The sequence below is a fragment of the Protobothrops mucrosquamatus genome, unplaced genomic scaffold, assembly GCF_001527695.2.
Source record: "Protobothrops mucrosquamatus isolate PMUCROS unplaced genomic scaffold, P.Mucros_1.0 scaffold342, whole genome shotgun sequence".
NCBI lineage: Eukaryota > Metazoa > Chordata > Lepidosauria > Squamata > Viperidae > Protobothrops > Protobothrops mucrosquamatus.
In genome coordinates this window covers 540,474-555,862 of record NW_015386679.1, presented here as the reverse complement: position 1 = coordinate 555,862, position 15,389 = coordinate 540,474, and the positions used below count along the sequence as shown (strand labels likewise).

The following is a 15,389-nucleotide window of genomic DNA, read 5'->3' as shown; positions in this document are numbered from 1 at the left end:
TGTTCAATAAAGCAGTCACACACACACACACACAGAGAGGCTGGAAAATGCCTGTGCTTGCATCTTTATAACATTTATCTTCTCAGTTTTCAAATGCAATGTTCCAGCACTTTTTAAACATGCTTCTTTGTTTGCAACTGAATGAGGTTTGATTAAACAATAACTCTCGTGTTCTTCTCCCACTATTCGCAATAATGTTCAGTGCAAAAGAGTTTGTTCAGTATTGAGGACCTGTAAGCATTTAAAGAGATATTAATGAGGAGAGGAGAGCAGGATTTTTCAAAATAGGCAGCAAAGCCATATTTCCAGGATTGCCAGAGAAAACGGTGAGAAACAAGGAAGCGAATTCCATCAAAATAGAAGGGTTGGGGTAGAGCTGTGTAACCTAAGTGGCAGATCTGTTACAGATTTACAGGCTTTCAAGCTTTAGGAGGGCAGCCCAAGAGGGAATATGGTTAGAGTATCATCCACCAACATGATTAACTGTCTGGGGAGAAAAATTAAGAATATCAGTGGACCGAAAGAAGAAAACCAAGCGAAGTACAAAATGGGAAGGAGGAGAAAATGTTAAGGAAAAACATCCCGAAAGACTGTGGAATACACACTAAAAAAAGTAGGGTTTAGAAACCGTAAGAAAAAGTCCAGGAATGACCCTTGTGAAGGACGCACGGAAGCGAAGCAAACGCAGATCGCCAGGCTGAGCTTCCCTCCTGGGTCCATATTTGTTAGAAAGAAGTTTGAGAAGCCATCTTCATCGCTGCACTTCAGTCCACCTCTTCTTCTCTCTTCCGAAGGCCTCGGTTTCCCGAGAGACTCCGCACCTACATTACGCAGCATGATTCCACGTCGGTCGAGCCCTGCTTGGTCTGTTCCTGCTGCTGCTTCTCCTAAAAGGGTGGGGGCTCCAGCTTCTCCATCAGAGACTTGACCCAGCTTGTTCCGTTGATCAGCTTGGTGGCGGCGATGACGTATTCGGTGCCCCCGTCCTCCATCTGAGAGAGGAACCGGAGGGCTGCGATTTCGGCGTAGGTCACGCCTCCCAGAAAGAAGACGAGAGTCACGCGGTTTTCTCCGTGCTGACCTGGAATTAAGAGAGAAAAAACTGAAAACTGCCTTCAAAATTCTCTTTTGTGCTTTGCCGCTCATTCCCATCCACTCAACGGTCCTCTTGCGATGCAGTTCAGAGCAATTCGGTCACAATGAAAACAGTATACTATGCTATTGTTTGAGTGTGAAGAAACGTGTGCATACAGGGAGTCCTCAACTTATGACCAGAAGTGGGATTAGAATGTCTGTTGCTAGGCAAGTGGTTGTTGAGCGAGTCATGTCTCATTTTACAACCTTTGCCACAGTTGTTAAGCAAATCACATGGCTTCGCCCACTGACTTTGCTGGTCCGAAGTGGCTGGGAAGGTCATCATAAAGACAGGACAAGCGACCGAATTTGATCACATGACCCTGGGAATCACAGTCATAAGCATGAGGATGTCTTAACTCACTTTTTCTTTCAGTGTTATTGTAACTTTGAACGGCCGCTAAACAAATGGTTGTAAGTCAAGGATTCCCTGTAATACCGTCCCGGAACATTCGCCACACAGGAGGTACGAAGTGCAATGCAGAATTAAACCTAATCAAGATTCTTTGGATATTGTAATATTTTGGAAGCAACTGGATACCTCCCAGAGTTTACCTATCATCCCATTTGTGTGGCCACATTGGAACCCCCAAGTCTACAAGAGGCAACTGGATTGGGGTAGGAGTCCCGGAAGCACTTAAAATACGCATCCCGGGTTGAACAGGAGGCCCAAAGAGACTTACGCTTCTTCTGGAGCCCGGTTGGCAGCTGCTGCCTCTCCTCAAAGTGCGGGCCAGGAAGTAATTTTAGGACTTCCTCGATGCTTCGCCAACCTGGCCGGGCAAGCAGCTGTGCCAGGCGCACGCTGAGAGGCGCGTAACCGCTGTAGACGTAAGAGATGTCGTTTGGGTTCTGCAGAGAGCAAAGAAGGGGCGGAGGTGAAGAGGAAGAGCAGGTTAACTTAGGACCCCTTTGCAAGCCGTCTCTTGAAAGCTGCAAGAGGCGGAGGTGAGCTTGCCTGTTCGTTGACATCGTCCATCCATAAACGCAAAGTTTTCCGGATGGTGGGGTAGTTGTTCCGACTGCCCAGCTGAGGCTTCAAAAGTCCAGCCTTTTCTAGGTTATTTAAGGTCAGGATGTGTTCGTAGCCGTACGTCTGTAACGAGCACAATGGCCTTTTAGTATCAGTATATTCATTTTATACATTATTTATGAAATGGTGAGTTCACCCACTGAGACTTGAAGCTATCTACCTGCCAGGTTGAAAGGAAAGGGGGGGGGGAAAAAGGATTTTCAAATCTACGAATTCATTTTAGCTTTCTTTTCAAGGATTTGAAAGTCCAGCTTTAACATTAAAAACCTCTCACCATTTCAAGTCTGCGTTTTACTCTGCAAACAATTTTCAGAGGAAATATAGAATTATAACGACTGTTCAAATAAGAAAAGAAAAAAAAGCCTGGCTAACTACTGCATAGTCAAGCAAAATAAATTGTAAGGCAGGATAAAACATCTTGATCTTTTGGTTGATTTTTTTTCTTTCCTTATCTGTGACTGTTTTAATTCTACAAAACTCTCCAAATGGTTTATGGTCTCCCCCAAGCTGTATCAACATTTGCCTTTACGAAGGCCTCACCTGGAGGATTTCTCTCTTGTAATGGTCCAGCACCTTCTGCTTTAAGCCACTGTTGCACACCGACTGCAAGCAAACGAGCCTCAGTATCTTAATCAAGGGATACTTTTGGGCAATACAATCTTCTACGTAACTGTTGACCTGCGCAGAAAAAAAATCCAATTAAATTTTTAGCCAAAATTATGCAAAACACATCAGCTATTTGAGAAAACATTGGCCTACCTTATCGGTATCTATGCCGGACATAAATTCTTGTTCCACTGTTAAATTATCGAAGAAGTCTTCAGAGGCTTACAATACAAAAACGAAACACGTTGTAAAGAAGGGATTTAATGGGATCCTGAGATATTTTAAGAGCAGGGATACTGCTGAGATCTGGCCAACGGTCAAAACCGAGGGAAGAGATTGAAACTGGTTCGGTCTTATCCTCATTCAAGAGGGGACACCTACCCTCCCTTATGCCCGTCCTCCCAAAAGATACCCTCGAATTACTCACTGGTGATGTCTTTGATGAGCTCAGCGATGGAGGTGTGGTTCGCCAAAGAGCTTCTCGCAGCCTGCATGTGTGGCAGCTGTGAGACGAACTGCTTGATCTCCCCCACCGTTTTGGCGTGGTGCCTTTCCTAAGGACGTAAATCAGAGTCCGGAGCTATTCATTTCATTTATATTCCCCCCTTTATCATTTTTACAAATAACTCAAGGCTGTGAACGTATCCAACACAGCTTCCTCCTCCTCCTATTTGTCCACAACAGACCTGTGAGGTGAGTTGGGCTCAAGAGACAGACAGGCTGGCTTTCATGCCTAAGGTGGAACTAGAACTCACCGTCTCCTGGTGATTGGCCCAAAATCACCCAGCTGGTTTTTAAAGGCTAAGGTGGAACTAGAATTCACCGTCTCCCACTTTCTAGCTTCATGCCTTAATCCCTTTATTAAACCGGCTCTCCTTCCTCCTTCCTCGCAGCCCCAATAATCTTATTTGGATTTCTACCCCTTTTGCACGGCAGCTTTCTAACCCCCCCCCCCCATCACCGTCTGAGAGGTCGTCATTTGTCAAATCTCAAGTGGTTTTTCCGAAGCAGGATTAGTGGAATTATCTCCATAGCAATGAAAAGCAGAGAGTATAACGCTAAGGACCGGATATCCACGAAATATAATGATCTATTAATTAATCTACCCAGCTTTTTCAGGGCAAAGTAAGAGGGGGAAAAAAAAAAACCTACGCAAATCCCACACGCTTGCTGACAAGTGCAAAAACGGAGGGAAGTGACAATGACACGAATGGCAAGCCCAGGCAGGGAGACCGTAATGAAGCTGGCCATTAACAGGCTTCTTCTGCTACTTGTAAGCTCCTGTTTCATTATCACCTATTAGATCTGACAATGCGACATCCCCCTTTTCCTTCCTTCCTTCCTCCCCGTGCAAAAATGCGAATATCCCTGTTGTATCAATTACAGAACTCAGATCTGAACACAACCCCTGGCTCAAGAGACAAACTTCTTCAATGCAGCCGTACAAAATTTGGAATCTAAGAGGCATGAAGTTCAGGTAGTCCTTGACTTACGACCACCACAATTTATGTTGTTAAGTGAGCTTTCCCCCCATTTTACGATCTAAGGTGGGTGTCGCTTTATTACCTCAAAAGCAGCCGAGATGACTTTGGCTTTCTTGCTCAAGACGCTGCCCACGGCGTTGAAGTTTTTGTCGCGGATCTCTGCGTACAGCTCCTCCGCGGAGTTGAGCTGCAGCTTCTTGGCCTCGGTGGGGAGCTCCTTGGCGGCCTCTCCCTGCTTCTTGGGGGCAAACTTTTCGGGGGGAAGTTTCACGTAGGCTGCCAAACATCGTTAAAAAAAAATATGAGGCAGATGTTTTAAAGGAGAGACACGTTGAAGATATACAGGTAGTCCTTGACTTATGACTGTAACTGAACCCGAGATTTCTGTTGTTAAGTGAGACATATATTGAGTTTTACCCCATTTTACAACCTTCCTTGCCTCAGTTGTTAAATGAATCACCGCAGTTGGTAAGTTAGTAAATGGGCTTCTCCCATTGACTTTACTTGTTAGAAGATCCCAAAAGGGGATCACATGACCCCAGGACACTGCGACCGTCATAAATATGAACCGGTTGCCAAGCAGCTGAATTTTGATCATGTGACCCTGGGGAGGCCGGAAAGGTGTTAACTGTGAAAAACAGTCCTAAGTCCCTTTTTTCAGTGCTGTTGTAACTTGGAACAGCCACTAAATGAACTGTTGTAACTCGAGGTCTATCTGCATATGACTTGGTTTGAGGAGCTCAAAGTGGTCTGGGGAACCTGCTTCCTCCACTTTTCCCCCTAACAACCGTGCGAGGCAGGCCAGGCTGAGAGGAATGGACAAAGATCTTCCCGGTCGTGATCTTACTTACTGTTCTGAATTCCGTATATTTCATCAATCAGGCCCTCGTAGGTCAGCTGGGTAGCCAGAGGAGATATCAAATCCACGTTGCGGTCCAGCAACAGAAGGGTATCGAAGACGGGCAGAATGGGGTTCTGGATCCCCGAAAATTCCCTCTTCATGCGGATCATCATGTTTGCCACATGCTGCAATCCAGAGAATCCAGCAGGTTACGGCCCAGGCCGCCAACAGAGATGAACCTCGCAAAGATCAGGAGACTTTAAAACTACGTTTCTCACGCTCTGCTCTGCTGGCTCAGCTCTCCATTCCTAGACATCCAAGCCAAGCAGAAGGCCCTCCCAACCCAGCAGGCCATCCTGGTTTCCACCATCTCTGCCTATTTCAGACATTGCCCAAATTAGGTGGCAGACATTCTACTGTTCCTGTGGTTTGATCCTCTGCAGTTAGGATCTTCTGTTGAGCTGCTTTTTGTCAGCAACAAACCTTCCACAGCCTCCGTTTAGCATCTAAATCAGAGGCATCCAACCTCGAGAACTTTTAAGACTTCTGGACTTCAACCCCCAGAATTTCCCAGCCAGCCAAAATTTGTGTACTGGGTTGCTCACAACATAGATGGAATCTAAGAGAAGAGGGATAAAGTATTCTTTTGTCCTTCCTGAGAACAACAGAGGAGACACACACATGTGGCTGGGGAATTCTGGGAGTTGAAGTCCACCAGTCTTAAAGTTACCATGCTAGTTTAAATGATCTAAACCAAGGGGTCCTCACTGCAAAAGAGGCTGGCAGAAAGTTAAACTGAGCTATAAATTAGGAAAGGCTTTCCAGCTTATTTTTACCCTGGCACAGTCCCCTTTTCCAAAGATGAGTGGGATGGTTCCGTAGAGAGCCTGGAGCGTCATGAGTCCTTTTGCCGCATGGTAGAGGCTAGTCTGGTCATTTTCTAAGTAGCACTCCTATGAGAAAGGAAAGTCGCTCTCAATTTTCCTGCAATCAGAAACGAGGCCTGGAGAGCCTCAAGGTTCCCGTCTCGGGAGTGGCCTCCTTAGTCCTGCGCAGGTTCTGACCTTAAAGGCGTTTTCTGACTCCATGGACAAGAGGTCTCCATCAAAGGGAATGAGGTCCAGGCTGTACTCCTCTCGGTGAACAAAAGAGTGCAACACGTCCAGTTCTTTGAGGCGCTGCTCGCATAACAAACTGCGACGCGGCACAAACAAGATGTGGAAATCGCGCTGCGGACCGCGGATTTTATCTTCGCTGGAAAAAGAGAAGTTTATCCAATCAAGCCTTACCCAGCTGAATTTTAATAGTCTTTGGACCAGTTCAAATGACCATCATTCATTCATTCATTCATTCATTCATTCATTCATTCAATGTATATAGAGTACTCTGTTAATTTATTAAATATTAAGTTATCACTAAATCAGGAGCGTCCAACCTTGGCAACCTTAAGACTTGTGGACATCTACTCCTAGAATTCATGAGTCATAAATTCATGAGTCATGGCTGGCTGGGGAATAGTTGAAGTCTACAAATCCTGACGTTGCCAAGATTGGACATCCCCGATTTAGATTAATAAGGCCCCACCAATTCAGAACTGACTCTGGACAGGGTACAGACCTAAAAGCTGATTAAAAAACGAATAAGCATAACTGGGGGAAAAACATATATTCTGACCTTCCTCTGCCAACATAAACAGTAGAGTTTGTCCTCGTGAGAAAGGCCACAGCCCACCCCAGAGACATTACCTGAGCACATTGTCGGCAATTATGTCCATGAGCTCTAATCTGGGCCTGACAAAGAAAATAATGTTCTTGACATCAGCCGGTGGAAGGATACCTCCTTTAAGGGTGAACATTTTCTCCACCTCATGTTCCTGAAAGGAAACAATCAAAACAAATATGAAAATATTCAATTTTGTTTGAATATTTGAGAAAGAGAAGGGGTTTGAGGATCAGCTTGCCGATAGAGGTGATAGCAAGTCTTTTTTGAAATAGAAGCTAGCCGCTCTTTGTATCTCTCCAGATGTGCCAAGTGTGGTTTTTTTTTATTTTTTCCACAGGAAGAGAACAAGGTATGCATACTTTTAAAATGAAAGAGGTAGTGTGTTATCATGATTTTAGCTCTTGTCCATATCTTACCTTCAGAAGAGAATATTGTGCAATCAATCCAAAAGGCCCAGTAAGATACTCATCCCACACAATGGCCTAAGGAAATAAAAACAGATTTAAGAGAAACACTTTGGAAGACATATAAATATATCAATGTATAATAAATACCAATAAGTAACAATCCAAAATATCGATGACTAATAAGAATATATGTATAATAAAAATCGAACACTGATGAGTAACAATAAAAATATGCATAAAAACATAAACACACAACAATATAGAATATAATACAGAATACTTCATTTGGCCAAGTGTGATTAGACACACAAGAAATTTGTCTCTAGTGCGGTAGCTCTCAGCAACAGAATAATAATATCATCAAATAACAAATGATAATTTATAATAGTGCGTAATATCAATGTAGATTAATATCAACGAATGACAAATGATACTTTAACGTATCAGTGTATAATAAATATCAGTGCACAGTATTAGTGCATAATACTGATGAACAAATGCTAATTAAAAACACCAATATGCAATAAATATATACCGCAGAATAATATCACTGCACAATAATATCAATGAGTAACGAAGGATGATAATAATACTTGAGAATATCAATGCAGAATAAATAACGATAATTAAAAATATCAATGCAGAATGGCATCAATGCATGAGAAATATCCACCAATGAGGAGGAGAATAATTAAAAATAGGATGAGGGTCCAGGCTGCGGGTTAGGGAGGGGGGACTCGGGGACCCATCCTTCCCGGCCGGCGGTGGAGTATGGGCCCCCGGCGGGGTCGCGCCGACCTTGGATCCGGCGCATTTGTCGAGGAAGGCGCGCAGCTCGCGGCGCCCGGCTTCCCTCAGCGCCGTCAGCGGGACGCGGCCCGAGCTGAGGTGCGCCGCCATGGCCGCTGCGCTGGCCACGCCCACGCCGGTCACGTGAGGCGGCCGAGGAGGAGGAGGCGGGCCCTCGGCACTGCCACGCCCCCTCCGAGTCAGGGCGCTCACCTGGGCGTCCAGGTGAGGCTCTCGGCGGAGGCGCCCCGGGATTTTTGGGGTCCCATCCCCATCTTTCACAACCGCTCCCTTAGATATTGAATTATCTATCCTATTGCAATTCTGTGGTCCCATATTAATATTTTATCTTGTATATTGTATTGACCAGGTACTTTTCAATTTTTCTTTTTCTTTCTTTCTTTCTTTCTTTCTTTCTTTCTTTCTTTCTTTCTTTCTTTCTTTCTTTCTTCTTTCTTTCTTTCTCTATTTTTCCGTCCTTCCTTTCTCTATGTCCCCTATTCCTATGTTTTCAGGAAGCAACTGGACTTTGTTTTTCTTTGAAGATGTTTTGCTTCTCATCCAAGAAGTTTCTTCAGCTCTGACTGGATGGTGGATCAGAACCGAAGAAGCTTCTTGGATGAGAAGCAAAACGTCTTCAAGGAAAAACAAAGAAAGTCCAGTTGCCTCTTGCAAAAGCATCTTTGGGACAACCATGACCTGGATGGCTGAGAATCTCCATAGACTATCTCTCTCTCTCTCTCTCTCTCTCTTATATCTATCTCTATCATCTCTCTCTATCTCTTTTCTATCATCTATCATATCTTTTTCTTTTTACCTATCCTTTTCATCTTTTTCTATCCATGTACTGATGTTTTATTTAAACTTATATTTGTGTTTGTACGAATAATGTGCTTTATTAGTATTGTGTATCAGTGATTGCATGACCTCTGTAGATGCCATATGCTAAATAAATAAATAAATTTAACAGCTTAACACTTTCAAAGTTGATGTGCTTTTAAATAACTCATAAGCCAGCATTGTTGCTTAGACAGCATCTGCTACCCAGGATACTAAAGCTCCACTCATATAACAGTTGTGAAAAGAAGGAGGCCAGGCCGATGAGTAGAGAATAATCCCTTTATTAAAGATACAGTACAATTGGTTTAGTTTAATACTGATTTCCCTGCTTTTTTAATGACTATCCCTATAATACATTCTTTACTCCAAAGTTCAAACAATTACATTGATTTTAAAAAAAACACCTCATAGGCCAAATACTGATTGTAATCTGGGAATAATTAACCACTAGCACAGATATATGCCTGTCTATATGTCTGTGTGTGCGTGTAAAAAGAAACACACATGAACCCAAACACAGCTGTAGAAGAGTTAAAGTCTTCCATCATGTGTAGAGAAAAGCGAGGAAGGCTGATGGTGTGTTTGCTTTACATTTCTTTTTGTGACATTCAAAATAAGAGCAAAACCAGCGTGGCGTCATCTTTTCTCTCTCTTAAGAGTACACGGCATTTACTCCATGATGGATTAACTCCATAGGAACGCCACGTGCGTTAAGTTAGCATGACACAGTTTCACTCAGAAGTGTGCTCGGTTTTATACTTCCTAAAATGTTCTGGTAAGGTATCAGCTTCTTAGAAACTTCACCTTATTTCAACATTGAGTTTTCTATTTTACATTCATCTGGAACAAAATTCCAACCCAGGGGAAAATAAATAAATTACATATTAATTGGTTTAAAAAAAAAAGGTCTTGATTTCAGGACAGACATTTGATAAAGAGGATACAAACTGTAGCTGGAATATTATTATTTTTTTTCCTTTTTTGGTACATGCAAACTAGCCCCCTTATCCCCCAAAATGCCACCCCAGTCAGAAATAAAAAAAAATATCTGACATTTGAGGCAATTTAAAGTCAGTAAATCAAGTTACGGTGCACAAAAGCCCTCTGAATTCAGAATAACAGAAGCACTAAAGACAATCAGATTGTTTTCCAAAATATAAATCTTTGTTTTTCTTAAATATATTTATATATGTACTTATGTACAACTCTACAGAAGCTGAAAAAACAGGGAGAGATTTTCCCAAATGCACAGCTGGAGAGGTTTTGTTAGGGTGAAAAAAAAAAGAGAGAGTTCCCCGCAGTGGCTGACCTGCTTTGTGGTATTTTTGCCGTGACAAAAATCTCACAGCGTTAAAGAAATCTTACGGAAAGGAAGGCACTACTTCAAGGTCTTGCACCAGTAGCACACGCACGAAGGCTTGCTCACGCGTGTCGGTTGAACGAGAGGTCACAAAGCCGAGGGGGGGGGGGAAGGAACCCAAACAACATTGGAAAAAGAAAAAAACAAAACAAAAAGAGTTCGCCTCTTAAACCCATTCCAGTGTCAGAACGTTACAAACGCTAAAAAAAACGTACAACCGCAGCTTGGAGGAGCTTAGTGCAAATAGGAAAATTAACAGCATAATTTCAAAGAGCTTTAAATTAGCTAAAATAGAACTAAGTGCTTGTTGGTTCGACACCCCACCTCCTCTTATTTCCTCCCCCACCCCTCCCCCCCAAAGTAAGCCAGGCGACCGGAGGGGACGTTTCTTGAGGCAAACCCAGGAAATGAAATTTCTAAATGAAAATTGGCAGCCCCTGTTAAATTCTTTATTTTAATTTCATCTAAAGAAGGGCAGAATAAACTATCTTTCTTGTGGAAGACGAGACACACTACATCTTTCTAAGCTGGGTGGCTGCTGCAAGGAATTCTGGGAGGAAAAAGTGCCGGTCCCCTCTCTCTTCTCTCCTGCGGACCCCACCCTTGAAGGTTGGTGGGGGGAGGACAAGGTCCAACTAGCGCCCGAAGCAACGTTCATCTTCTCCACCCCTGTCCTGCGTCAGAAGGTCTCGTCGTCGTTGCAGGTGGCGGTCCAGTGACCAAACATTTCACAAATGTCGCAGTACGGACGTTCCTCTTTCCGACTGCCGTGGTACGTGGAGTGGAGGGGTTCCTCGGGCGCCTGGGCCTGCGTAGGACAATCTTCGGTCTCGTGGAGGTCGAAACAATCGCAAATATCGCAGAAGAGGCGAGGTTTCCTCTTGACTTGGTTGTCTTCCTCGCTGTCGAGACAGAAATAGTTTAGAAAAGCCGATGGCCTCCCATCTGTCACCTTGGTAGACTTCATGGGCATTCCTTGAGGAACTTTGCTGAGAAACAGGAGTCAGCAAGAAGTTGGCTTTTGGTTTTTCAATTCTCCATGCCAATGTTCCTCAACCTTGGCCACTTTAAGAGGTCTGGGCTTCAGCTCCCAGAATTCCTCATGGTCTGGCCTCTCTAGAGAGGAGACTCTATGTTGCCTGGAGCTCAGCGGATTGGTTTATCCAATGCTTGAAGCCAATGTTTCTCAACCTTGACCCTTTAAAGAGATGTGGACTTCAACTCCCAGGTTGAGGAACACAGCTCTGTGTCAACCAGCTGGGTCCACCATCAGTCACTCCAAGGAAAACAGCCACCCAAATTCCCAATTTTTCTGACCACCAACCTGTCATAGTTTATAACTTCTTCCTCATCACCGTTGAGAGCTGCCTCGGACATCTTGTTCAATTTTGATATCAGTTCGGCATTTTTAACTTGAAGATCCACAATGACCGAATTTAGGAAATCAATCTGAAGGGTTCAGGATAAGAAGAACGAGAAGTGAGTCTCACCACAGGAGGTAAACTGGATGAACAACATGACCTCTAACCCCTGTGATGGGCTGCGCTCAGTTCAACTTCATCGCTTGAAACTAAAAGCTCCTTAATGCGTTACAGACAGTCCTTGATTTACAACTGGTTGCTTAGCGGCTGCTGGACGTTACGGCTGACCTCCCAAGGGATTTGAAATTCTGACAGTCACCCTTCCCTCAAGGTCTCCTGATTGTTTTTTGGGTACCTGGCAACGAGTTCACATTTGCAGTGTCCTGCATTCTTTACGGTATTTGTGTTTGCTTAATGACGGTGCAGAAAAAGCCGTAACATCAAGCATGGACACCTAACAACCTGAACCAGTTACAACCACAATCCCAGGCTCAATTCCAGTTGTAAGTCAACGACTACCTGTAGCCTTGTCTTGAAAACAAAAACGCTGTACAAAAAATAGGGAACCCATCTTATTATCTTGATTTGTACAATGTGACACCCCCCAACAGCTCAACCGCTCCATCTCCTTGGAAGGGGACAAAGAGAGCAGGGAGGAAACAGACGGAGGAAGACCCCTAAACCAGCAGACCCCTAAATCCCAGGGGATAATCCAGCCACCCGCTTATTGTCTCTCCTCTCCTCTTCCTCCGTTTTGTCACCCGAAAGAACAAGGGCGCCTTCTCTTGGAGGCTGAGAGGAGGAGAACAGCAGCTACCTGGCAGAAGGACCCCAAGGTTATTACAACTGAGAAGACTTATTTTTTTAAAAAAAAAAGCAGAGAAAGCTAAAACCAACCATTTGCTGATGCCAGAAGATTATCCCCAGCCGCAGAGCAATGCAAGGGGCGAAAAGGAAAGCGAAGGGGGAGGGAAGAAGGAAGGAAGGGGGGGAAAAACAAAGAAACCAAATATTAGCATGTTAAGGACATGATAAACACAACCTCAAGCAAAATCCATCTTTGGACAAGTTTTTTCCAATGATGGAATGATACGGCCAAGAGGACGGAAGCCTACCTGGCTCTCGAGGGCGTCTTCCTTTTGGAGGTCACCCCCAGATGAAACATCTTGGACAAGATGGGAGGAAAAAACATGTTAGAAAGACAGGAAGTAAAGGCTATCGGATTTTACATGACCTTCATCAGAGACTGGAGACAGGTGGGATTCTGGGCTCTTGGGGAGCGTTCGGTTGGCTTGGTCTCAGGAGGCCACATCTGGATGTGCTCCTCCACGTTTGGATAGCATCAGACTGCTGGGAGTAATGCACAGTTTTTCAACCATGGCTAGCTAAAGATATGTGGACTTCAACTCCCAGAATTCCCCCCAGGTCTGGCTTCTCTAAAGAACAGACTCTATGGCAGGGGTAGTCAACCTTGGCTCTTTTATGACTCGTGGACTTCAACTCCCAGAATTCCTGAGCCAGCTAAGCTGGCTCAGGAATTCTGGGAATTGAAGTCCACGAGTCATAAAAGAGCCAAGGTTGACTACCCCTGCTCTATGGGTTGTTTTAACCAACGCTTTAAGCCAATGGACACAGCACAGCGGTCTGGGGAATTCTGGGAGTTGAAGTCCACCCCTCTTAAAGTGGTCAAGGTTGAGAAACACTGATTGGTTGGACTTTTCCCAAATGCCCCCTCCTTGAATTCTGGGATTGGAAGTTGGCTCTGTCCCCTTGGGAAAAACCCCATGAAACTGGGCTACCTGAGGGGGATCCTGCAGGTAACCTACATTTCAGAGCTGGCTTTACCTGAAGAGATTTTTTGGCTCTCTTTGAGCTTCTGCTCCAGATTCTTCACTTTGATCTCAAGTTTAACCTTATCGGACTCCAGGGACTGAACGACCAAGTGCAAATTCCTTGCCGTGGCGTTCTCTCCACGGAGCACCGAGACCTGCAAAAGTCCAAACAGAAAAAGGAACATGCAATGTGAATTTAATAACATCATGGAAGGAAAGAAACGAAGGGTAAACAGATAGTCCTTGACTTACAACCATAATTGACCCCAACATTTCTATTGCTAAGTGAACCCTAAGGAGGGAGGGAAGGAGGAAGAGAGGAAGGGAGAGGGAGGGAGGGAGGAAGGAAGGAGGGAGGGAGGGAGGAAGAGAGGGAGGGAGAGGGAGGAAGGAAGGAAAGAGGGAGAGAGGGAGGAAGGAAGAGAGGAAGGAAGAGGGGAAGGGAGAGGGAGGAAGAAGAGAGAAAGGGAGAGAGGAAGGGAGAGGGAGGAAGGAAGGAAGGAAAGAGGAGAGAGAGGGAGAGAGGGAGGAAGGAAGGGAGAGGGAGGAACAGAAGAAGGAAGGGTAGTATTTTGTGGGCCACCCAGGTATGAGAGGCTGCGACAGTTCACATATTTCGATGTTTGTACCTCGTTTCTGAGTTTCTCCAGCTCTTCGTCTCTCTCTGTAATCAAGGCACTAGTAACACTGATGGATTTCTGCAATGAAGCTCTCTCTTCATCATTCTCTTTTATTAACTTGGCTTCTCTAAAAGAGAGGTCAGACAATTTCAGGAGAGTTGTTGCATTAATCTTGTTTAAAAATCACATCTTTAAAAAAAAAGGGATTAGCAGCAACGGGGCTTTCTGGAAACTTAAATGTCCTTTTATTTAGCTGAGCAAAGTTTTACAGTTGGCCTTAATGATGGGGGGAATTTTACGACAGGGAAACAAAGTGAGAAGGTTTACCTACGGAGATTCATGCCAGAATCTGCATATCACCGTATCCATTTCAGATTTTTTTTTATTTTTATTTTTTAAAGAAAGATGTTAATAGGGTTGGGAGATAAAGAATTGAAAAGGGAGGGAAAGAGGGTCGAGCCTACATTGGTCATTTCTCAGAACAGTACTGAACAAGCCACAAAAATGCATGCAAAGCTCAAACACACACAGTTGTCATGCAAAGCAGGGATTGTGCTGGAATTATCGGCTGGTCCTCCCTAAATTCTGTTAATTTAAAACTTCCATTTTGGGGGCCGTTTTGGAGCCTTAGCTGAGGTTTAAAATTAGATTTTTTTTTAAAAAAAAGTAACTCTAATAGAAGAAAATCTCTGATGCTCAGGACTGAACTGTGGAGTCCTGGGTGCTCTCTGAGCTGGGTTGCTTTCCTGCAGACTTCTCATGACCCAGCTGGGTAACATCATCAGTGCTGTATCATTTTGGGAAATATTAATTTTAGAAAGTTAGGTCAAGTTTTGTATTAACTGAAGGACAGCCAGGGCTCAGCCCACTAGGAGAATCTCTGGAGTAGGTCTCTTACAAGGAGTAAATTTCACTCCACCAAAAGGACTTGGTGTGTGCTTCATTTCTGTAGATTATTAGTTTGGTAACTAACTCTGGGCACAATCTCAAGAGTTAATTCCAAAAATCTCCTGCTGGAAAACACCACCCAGATTTTTCCCTTGCCACAAAAAGGAAATAAAAGAAATTGCAATAACGAAGCAAGTACCTTAAAGTAATACTGGGCAAGCTTTAAAAATGCAAGATAACAAGAACCACATGTTAGAAACATGGCAGAGAAATGCGAGATACAGTAAAGGAAGAACTAAATTTGCACCCAAGGTCGATTCTGCTTGTTGTTATTAAAATAGAGATCTATAAAAATTTAACACTGCCGAGTATTTTACAAAACCAAAACTCAAAAAATAAACATAAAAATTCAAAACCAGAAACAAACCAAAAAAAAAAAAAAAAAAAAAAAAAAAAAAAAAAAAAAAAAAAA

General features: G+C 43.8%; 2 protein-coding genes across 2 annotated transcripts in view; both read right to left on the bottom strand.

The window, feature by feature from the left end:
- Positions 1-887: 887 nt before the first annotated feature.
- On the bottom strand, positions 888-8,127 carry VPS33A (VPS33A core subunit of CORVET and HOPS complexes). The gene is made up of 13 exons (XM_015815450.1): positions 8,026-8,127; positions 7,237-7,302; positions 6,844-6,971; positions 6,163-6,352; positions 5,935-6,051; positions 5,109-5,283; positions 4,340-4,533; positions 3,201-3,327; positions 2,927-2,994; positions 2,708-2,845; positions 2,093-2,230; positions 1,818-1,986; positions 888-1,081 (listed from the first exon to the last, which is right to left on the bottom strand). The coding sequence occupies exons 1-13, from the start codon at positions 8,125-8,127 to the stop codon at positions 888-890; spliced, it is 1,806 nt and encodes a 601-aa protein (XP_015670936.1).
- Positions 8,128-10,674: 2,547 nt separating this feature from the next.
- Positions 10,675-15,389, bottom strand: part of CLIP1 (CAP-Gly domain containing linker protein 1) — a 32,850-nt gene continuing 28,135 nt past the window's right edge. The window contains exons 20-24 of the mRNA XM_015815412.1: positions 14,039-14,156; positions 13,423-13,564; positions 12,693-12,742; positions 11,541-11,665; positions 10,675-11,118 (exon numbers count right to left, since the gene is read on the bottom strand). Coding sequence (XP_015670898.1) covers positions 10,896-11,118; positions 11,541-11,665; positions 12,693-12,742; positions 13,423-13,564; positions 14,039-14,156 — 658 coding nt within the window. The 3' untranslated portion in view covers positions 10,675-10,895. The remainder of the gene's footprint in view (positions 11,119-11,540; positions 11,666-12,692; positions 12,743-13,422; positions 13,565-14,038; positions 14,157-15,389) is intronic.

Bases quoted from the DNA above. Each gene is read 5' to 3' on its own strand.
- VPS33A (XM_015815450.1), bottom strand. From the start codon at position 8,127: ATGGCGGCGCACCTCAGCTCGGGCCGCGTCCCGCTGACGGCGCTGAGG. The intron at 2,995-3,200 runs GTGAGTAATTCG...TTGTATTGTAAG, and splicing joins GCTCATCAAAGACATCACCA to CCTCTGAAGACTTCTTCGAT. The intron at 1,082-1,817 runs GTAAGTCTCTTT...TCTTAATTCCAG, and splicing joins AACCGGGCTCCAGAAGAAGC to GTCAGCACGGAGAAAACCGC.